The sequence below is a fragment of the Pyxicephalus adspersus genome, chromosome 6, assembly GCF_032062135.1.
Source record: "Pyxicephalus adspersus chromosome 6, UCB_Pads_2.0, whole genome shotgun sequence".
In the NCBI taxonomy this organism is placed as follows: domain Eukaryota; kingdom Metazoa; phylum Chordata; class Amphibia; order Anura; family Pyxicephalidae; genus Pyxicephalus; species Pyxicephalus adspersus.
The window spans coordinates 95543239-95552055 of NC_092863.1; the positions used below are offsets into that span (position 1 = coordinate 95543239).

The 8817-nt window shown below is 37.3% G+C and overlaps 1 protein-coding gene across 1 annotated transcript in view; it reads left to right on the forward strand.

The window, feature by feature from the left end:
- The window catches only part of NNT (nicotinamide nucleotide transhydrogenase), a 75537-nt gene extending 68731 nt beyond the window's left edge, over nucleotides 1–6806 (forward strand). The window contains exons 20-22 of the mRNA XM_072416679.1: nucleotides 5204–5322; nucleotides 5990–6105; nucleotides 6217–6806. Coding sequence (XP_072272780.1) covers nucleotides 5204–5322; nucleotides 5990–6105; nucleotides 6217–6366 — 385 coding nt within the window. The 3' untranslated portion in view covers nucleotides 6367–6806. The remainder of the gene's footprint in view (nucleotides 1–5203; nucleotides 5323–5989; nucleotides 6106–6216) is intronic.
- The last annotated feature ends 2011 nt before the right edge of the window (nucleotides 6807–8817 follow it).

The following is an 8817-nucleotide window of genomic DNA, read 5'->3' on the forward strand; positions in this document are numbered from 1 at the left end:
CCTGAGAAGCACACGTTGCTTCTTGAGGAACCCTAAAGTTCCATGGAACCCTGGATGAGAAATACTGCTTTGAATCCCAATCTATGAAAGCATCCAGATAAACAAACCTCACCTTGGGAACATACCAATGAAATAATATTGACCTAGAAATTTTAATTATATGGATCTAATGCTTACCACATCTTGGAGTAGCATGTTCACAGATCTCAATTAGAATCCCGTAACAGAAAGTGATGAAAATTTCAATGTGGTTATAATTTATTTCATGAAAACCTTACAGCAAATCTGTATCTTTCCATCGTCCATTGTGATTGGTTAGTGTGAGGCCTTGTGTCATCATACTGTGACTTTGTGTTGTTAATTATGAGCATATTTAAACAATTACTTGCTTATTACACTCTTGTGATTTATAAACATGATTTGCTCATTTGTTTAATTATTCATTTTTTTTTTACTTGCATTGGGCTTTATGAACATTATGTTTCTCAGCTAAATAATCCTTTTCAGCTTCAATACTTCCAAAATGCTTAGTCATAAAAGGGTCAGGAGAACAGAAAGAGAAAACAACCCGTGCTCAGATTTTTTTGTTTTTCTCTTTAAAATATCTGTATAATGGATGCAGATATGCAAAATTTCTTTTTAAATGGTTTTATTTGGGGGAAAACATGTATCCATTTTTTTAATATTGATTTTAAATTGATTTTTTATTGATTTTTGTACCAGATCTTTTATTCTGTATAGGCCAGCAGTAGAAGTTTGTACAGAGGTGATTTGTTGGAAAGTGTTTATTGGCTACCAAGCAGAAAGTTAGCAGTGGGCCAATTTTTTTGGGAACATCAGAAATGCATGGACCATGCAAAATATTACTCTAGTTTGAATACATTAAAAAGGAAAGGGCTCTATTTTTGCACAAGATCAGGTCTGTAATAGTTTAAAGGGGCTCCTGTAACTTACTTAATGTCCCAAATATCACAGTTTTTGTTGAAACGTTAAAGGAAATGGAACATTTATTTTGCATATCCCTGGAAAAAATCAAGTGGTATTTTTTATCCGTGTACTTTGCAAAATCTACTCCTTCATATTTTATATGAATCATATGCAAATGGCCTCTTTTACCTCCTATACCAAACAAGCTGAATTTGACCTGTTTTGTATATCAATTCTAATCCTTGCGAAGTGTGTAGAATATCGATAATCCTGATCTTGTGTTCTGTCCTCCAATTGCTGCAGTAACCAATGCAATGTAATGTAATAGGACATTGTGCATGGTGCAGCAAGTTTAGGAATAAGTACTAGGTGAACATTATAGATGTTTCTGTGGTGTATAAATGATACATTATCATTGGTTTGATCGCTGTAATTGTTAAAGCTGAAAATCCAAAAATATCTTGTATTGTTCAGAGCAGTGCTTTCCAACCAGGGTTCCTCCTGACATTGCTAGGGGTTCCCTGAGCAATGAGGATATGTGCTTCTCAGGTCAGTTTAACTGCCCCCAAGGATTTTTTGGTGACATCCCTCCCAATGGCCAGCAATGTAAGAGACATTCTTCCCACTGACCACCACACTAATATACTGTGAGCTATGGATTTAGAAATTATAGCGGGGGTTTCCTTGGAACTAAAAATTATTTTAAGAGTTCCCCCATGTTAAAATGGTTGGGAAAGGATGATCTAGGGCAGGGGTCGGCAAAGTTTTATGGCCACTAGGCCATTTATGGGGTGGGGGCGGGAGCACATTAAGCTGGACCCGCCCTGATGGCTCCCCCCACCACCAAGGAATGCCCCCTGAAGTGATATCCCTTTCCTCCGTATGCATTGCGAAGGAGAGGGATTTACCTTCAGGGGAGAGTTCCCTATTTACCGCACCGGCGGATGTATTAACCCTGGACGCGGTAAATAAGGGAGCAACTGCAAGGGGGGCTCCGGAACTAGGGGAACATTCAGTCAGTTTTATTTGTCTTACTCCTACTCTCGTAGACCTCCTTCCAGCTGCAAGACTTCTTCCCCAAAACCTTTTCTCTTTACTGCACCTTCATTCGGCACTCTGTAGTCCTACATTGCATAAACACCAGGGGTCTATCTACTACCCAGACTGAAGTGGAGACAACCACCTACCGGTGGAGCAGGGTTGCTCCTTAGGCAATCCTTTTCATGTTTTCCAGACAAAAAATGGGCACATTGTTGAAATGTGCACTTGAGAACCCCCTAGCTTTACTAAATTATGTTTTTGTTTTGAGCAAAAAATGTCTCTTAATTACAAAGTTGTGTTCACTTATCTTTTAACCTAATACAGTGATGCCTGCACACCTCTTATTCCACCTTTTGTATGCGAAGAATAAAATGTGTTCAAACTTGGGATTTCTGAGGTTAACACTGCTTGAGGTGTCCTAAAGTCGTTCAGATTTTTTTTTGCACTTTCTATTTTTACTTTATGTCAACCTTAAAAACTGATCAGATTTTACTGACAAGTAACTGGGGCTCCTTGAGTTTTGCAGTTATGTACACATATGGATCCACAGACTCTAGAAAATCTTTTCTTCTGTAACGCTGTGGTGTATTGTCATTGGTATTTACTGCAAATATATTATCTCCCTATTGTACACCATTACATGAGACATTTCTAATTTAATAGCTTATTCTGCAAATTACTTTTTGGCAATCACAGAACAGATGAATAAGACCTCCATTGTTACATTTTCATTCATTGACACGAGGCATGTACTGGGAGAGCTTGCCCAGTGTTTTGTCCTTTAGTCGTCTTCTGTTGATTTGTAGTGGGTAAGTCTCTTTAGAAGAAAGCAGAAGGGAGCCAGATGTTTGAGCTAGTGATTCCTTTTTTTTTTTTTTTTTATATTCTTTTAAGGACTCACATATTTGTTCTATATCTAAATATCTAAAGCTCAGACAAATACATAGATATTGTTTAATATGAATCCAAAATAACATGATGAGGAGTCCTAATGTAAGGACACTATAGTTTATTGTTATCCCTCTGGGATGTTATTGCCTTTCCTTTAATTTCTTGCATTCTGGTTTAAGCACAGTTCTCTTGCTCATTCCAATTCTTTTGTAGAACAGGAGTACTGCTGCCTTAACTATAATGCATTCTAAACCTTCAAAATCAAATCACAACGAGGCAGGTCCTCTATTGCAGATGGGACAGGCGATGTCTGGTCTACGATAAAATAACTTCAGTGATCTCCCCAGCCCCTTTCTTTGAACACTGAACTTTACCTCCTTGATTGCAATATTTAAATTACATTCACCTGTCCTTTCTTCGGTAAGGGCACCACCATCTTCACTTGATTTTCCTGGAGTCGGGTCCTCGGCCATCTTCATTGGCTGGGCCGTTATGATGTAACTCCTGCGTCGTTCATTCATTCCCAACAACTCCAAGGAATTCCTGGAACCCCGGCACATCTCTATATCCCACACTGAGCTACATATGCTCAGCCCGATGTATTTCAAGAAGAAAATTGTGAACAGGCACAAATGTTTTATAGCAGAAAGAACACTGCTTGTCCCTTCTGCCATTAACAACCTGCCCGTCCACTTTTATCGTGTTGAGAGGAGGCATTGACTATAGTAGACTACAAGCATGGTTTAAATATAATTTGCTGAAAATTATATGAAGATCACATAGTAGATGTTGCAAGTTTTCTTCTGTTAGATTTTCAACAATGTACTCTATTTTTTTTTTTTTATTCGTGCAAAGGACTTGGCTGTTTTCTTTTTATTTGAACAAAGATATTTAGTGTTAATTTTGCAGCACCTCTTACCATTGGTATTGTGAATAGGCCTGTGGTTATACATATACAACCCCATACAACCTCTGTGTTTCAGTTATGGTTAGCCGCTCTGTAAATATTTGGTCCCAGCACACATCTCTTTTGGCTCAGCATTTTAATTACTCACCACATTTCTAATGCAGGCAGATTTTATAAAAAAGCACAACCATTAGTTCCACATATCTTGGCACTCCCTGTGTCCTATGATTTCAATAACCAGGTTTTTCCTGTCTACTTGAAGCTTAATTTTCTGTCCCGTAGCTGGGTTTATTCTGTGTTCATTTCTGGAATATTATGCAATATGTTTAGTGCATTATGTTTAACTGGCAGCCCTTTGTAGCTAAGTAGTTCCTGGTAAAATGTTAAATAAAAGATATCCAAAAATCATAAACCAAGGAGTCTATTTGTAAAGAAGTGGATCTGATATTCACCAAACCTTCTCTGGTGGTCTTTCAGGTCTATGTGTTTTCAATGGCATTTAAGGTTTCTCCACCAGAGAATGTTTTGATTTCAGATTCCTTTTTTATAAATTGACCTGTAGGTCTTAAATAGTTTTCCTTGTACAACTTACCATTTATTAGACCATGCAAATTATTCTTGTAGTTCCCTGAAAATGTAAAATTGTATAATTATAGATAACTAGCAAGGTTGCTAGTATCCAGGTTCCTAAGCAACTACAATTTTCTTCTTATTTGCTCTTTATGCACTTTATATTCCCAAACCACAAGGTCTACAAATGTATTTACTGAGATCTGCTAGATTCTCTATTGTCACTTTCCTTTATTTGAAACTCACTTCCATATGCTTTCAGGTAGTCTTTACCCTCAAAAGTCATCTTTTAGAAAGGACATGAAACCATGGAGCATAAATCCTTCTTAAGCAGGTTGGGCAGGCTAAAGTTCTTAGGCAATATTAATGTAACATGTAATAAACAACCCAGGCGGTGTTATGGGTTGCCCAAACCCTGTGATTATCACTCACTTTGTCATCATATACGACAAATTGAGGGGCTGTACTATAAAGATTGGGATAAATGAGCTGCAAAAACTATTCTATATATTTCAGATTGTATAACAAATTAGTAATGTAATTGGTAGCTAGATATAACAGTTTCTTTGACGTTCCTATCATTACATTCCAGTGTTTTCTACAGCCCCTTTTAGCTAGGCGCACCACCTGGAACTATTCAGTACCCACCCGGCTGTAATTTGTTTGGTTACTAAAAGTTGGGTCACAATTTGGTGGCCACCATGCGCCTACAGCTTCTTCCCGCCAATTTTAAAAACATTCTGGGGAAGGACACTGCATTCTATACTGTAATCAGACTAGAACTAGATGGTGTTTGGATGAAATGTATGGCTATTATTTGGAGTGCAACATAGAAGACCAGTAAATATTTTTTTTGGTGTTTTGCAGGTTTGGTATTCACCCTGTGGCAGGTCGTATGCCTGGTCAGCTGAACGTACTTCTGGCTGAAGCTGGTGTTCCATATGACATTGTGCTGGAGATGGATGAGATCAATGAAGATTTCCCTGGTAAGAATCCTTTTACACATCCTGCATTATATATAATGACCACCACAGTAGAAGAGCTTTTATGAAGTTCTGACTTGCTGTAGGTCCAGAAAAAAAATGTATGCATTTACATTGAATAGTGAGCAGGAAGCTTGTATGTGTAAGTAGTATACCAGCTCACGGCAACACTCCCAAAATTTCCAACAGCACTTCAGGGGCTGTCTGTTTTCTATCTGTGTAGAACCAGCAGTCAGACACCCTCATAAGTGACAACTAGTAACAACAATCCAAAGGTAGCAGTACGTCAAATGAGCTGTGATAATTGGAGTGTTTTAGCTCTAACTTGTTAGGATATATATCTGTCCACGGCTTCCTAAATGTGACCATTTACTTGAATGGGAGAAGTTTGATTGTGGCCAAGCAGGCAGAAGAACGCTGCAGGTCTGGAATGGCTCGAAGTATTATATAATTATTACTCTTGCAAAAAACAGTTCCTCTAACGATCATACAAGCAAACACATGAACAGAGCAGAGGCAATCCAGTTAACCTGTCTTTTTTTATTTTTTTTTTTAAATGATAACAAATTCACTTATCTCTGTTGAATGCTGGAAACAAGTATTGGAAACTAATGGAATGGAAACGAATTTGTTTATGGTTCCCCTCTGATATATTTTTTCCCCCTCCTAGAAACTGATCTGGTTCTGGTAATTGGTGCCAATGACACCGTTAACTCTGCTGCTCAGGAAGACCCCAATTCCATCATTGCTGGTATGCCCGTTCTTGAAGTGTGGAAGTCCAAGCAGGTATGGAAAAGTGTAACACACATCATGAGTTTTCTACATACACATCAGGCAGGATTTGTCTTGTGGGATGTGTCATAAAAAAAATTGATTTTCTCTTTATTTAATGTACAGGTTATTGTGATGAAGAGGTCTCTGGGTGTTGGTTATGCTGCTGTTGACAATCCCATCTTCTACAAACCCAACACCGCCATGCTTCTGGGAGATGCTAAGAAGACCTGTGATGCTCTGCAGTCCAAAGTGCGCGAGGCCATCCAACAATAGACTCTCCTTGTCAGTTCTTTTTTTTTCTTCTTTTTTTTACAAGATCTACCAGCCAGTGTTGAGCATTTTGAAGAAAACCCATTTTTTTATTATGATAGAACTTAATAACTTTAGCACAAGACCGATATATTACCTGGCTGAAACCTAATACGGGATATGGCATTATCCATTCATGGTGCCAGTTTTGCATGAGCCAAGATTGTACATGGAAGCAATTGTTTTATATATTTCTAATTAATTGTAGCATATGGCCTTTTCTTAACTACAATTTGTGTGTCCTGCCAGGGTTCATACAATCAATCCATTGAGAAATTTATAGATCAGTCTATTTTATTATCTACTTCCTGTCCTGATGGATTTTGCAATGTGACTAAGCTGAAATGGTTCTACCAATAAAGTGTTCGGTGACACAAGATGGCATTGAGCGTGGTCAGACATTAGATGTGTTTATTCTTTATTTGGCACACAATATGTATACATTATTGCACCATTATATTATGCTAATTGCTCTTTTCATATAAAAGAAGGTAATTTCAGCATGTTAGGTGTTCTTCCTAGTTGTTCCCAAAATCTAATGTATATTTGGCATGCATCATTTGAATCAGAGCATTACATCAGCCTATAGCTAACCATAACATTACAATTCATAGCCAATCTGAGCAAAGCCTTAGAACCCAGGCACAATTAGAATAACATTCTAAAAGTATTAGACCAACTGTAGCAGACTGATGAATGACGTTGAGGAACTAATGTACACATATCAGCTCAGTTATTCATCTTGGGCAACAATTGCCTTACCTGTGTACATTTACACCTATGCATTATTGTTGTTCCTGTGTTTCCAGAGCTCTCAACTGTTGAATTATACATACATGCCTAGATGTGTTTTGATGTATTTTTACCAAGGGCATTTCCTAATATATTGGGCTGGCAATGGCATGACAATTAAACTTGTTATTTGCATTTTAATATACATTATAGGGCATATTAGCAGCAGCAGCATCTCGAAAGTCAGACCTGTTGTATTTCTTATACCACACTGCAGCACACTCATGGGAAAATTAACATTACATTGACATTTCTACTTTAAAGGGGAAGGCAGACTCTGCATTGTCTGCTTCTTGTAGTAATATGTTCTGTGCATTAGAAAGTCATGTCTGGTATGTAGATAGAATATTCAGATATAACTTAGATCGGTTGTGTCTTTTGTGCAAAGATAACATGACTCCTCATTTTGGTTCATTACAGTTTAATGCCTTTACAAAACCTGTTTTATTATATATTTTGGGATGTGAACTAAAGCTGATTTAAAATGGTGGTTTTTATTCTGATCACCTTTTAAACTGAATCCAGGATATTTCCTGGTCAAAGTAACCTAATTTTAGGAAATTCCCTTGCCTTCTCCAAATATTAGCAATAATGATGGCATTTGATGGAAGGATTCTTCACACATTCCTGCACAAATATCATTGACTGTGGTAAACACCTGTACGTGTCAACCCACATCTACAAATACTTTTTTTTATTCCTGTGCCTATTGATTCTGAACTGCATCAACCTGCGATGCGTTGCTTTTATGTTCTTATTGAACTGTTTAGGACAGAATATGTTCTAATGAGAACAAAAGCTTATTAACATGGGCCCTGTGTGCACATGGTTAGTAGGTCCAAAGTCTATAAACCAGGGGTAGGCAAACCTTTTGGCCGCAATTAATTAAAATTGACAGACAGGCCATGCCAGTATCAGGGATGGAGAGTGAACTGGTATAAATTACGTGTACAACTGAGCCACAATAAAAAGCCCAAAGGGATGTAGTTTGCCCATACTTGCTATAAAAGTGCATTACATGGCGGACTGTTTTCGCTCCTGATGCAATTTTTTTTAGAAACCCAAGAGACTGGTCACACTGGTATGGGTTTTAGAATTGTACATAAAAAAAAAAACTAAACAACAATGGGAAAAAATACAAAGGTGCAATACAAAGCTTCCAACTTTTTTTTTTTCCGAATCAGGATCTAGGGTTTTCCGTCAACTAAAGAAAGTGCTGTCCCAATACTTCTCTGTATCTGTAAACCAATTACTTCCTAGAATTTATACCTAAAATGTAAATCTGTAATAACTTTTTCCTTATTTCTATGACAAATTATCTAAACAATAGGTGCCTATAAAAAAAAAAAAAAAATTATATTTCAGTTAGGTGGATTGCCCAGTTTCCAAAAACAGTAATTTTCATCTTGAGTGAACTGACCCTCTAATTCTGGTGAAACTGACGTTCTGTTATAATTTTTATTTAGTAAACCGTTTTTTCACTGTCCTCGTAAATGATTCTTTTATCATAGTCCCTTCCCACTCTGTTTCAAAGGTGTACACCACTTAGAACTGATGTTGTGCATAACATTAGGGGGTTTTATTTGAAATAATACTATTGTGCTAGATAGTAATGAGAAAAAC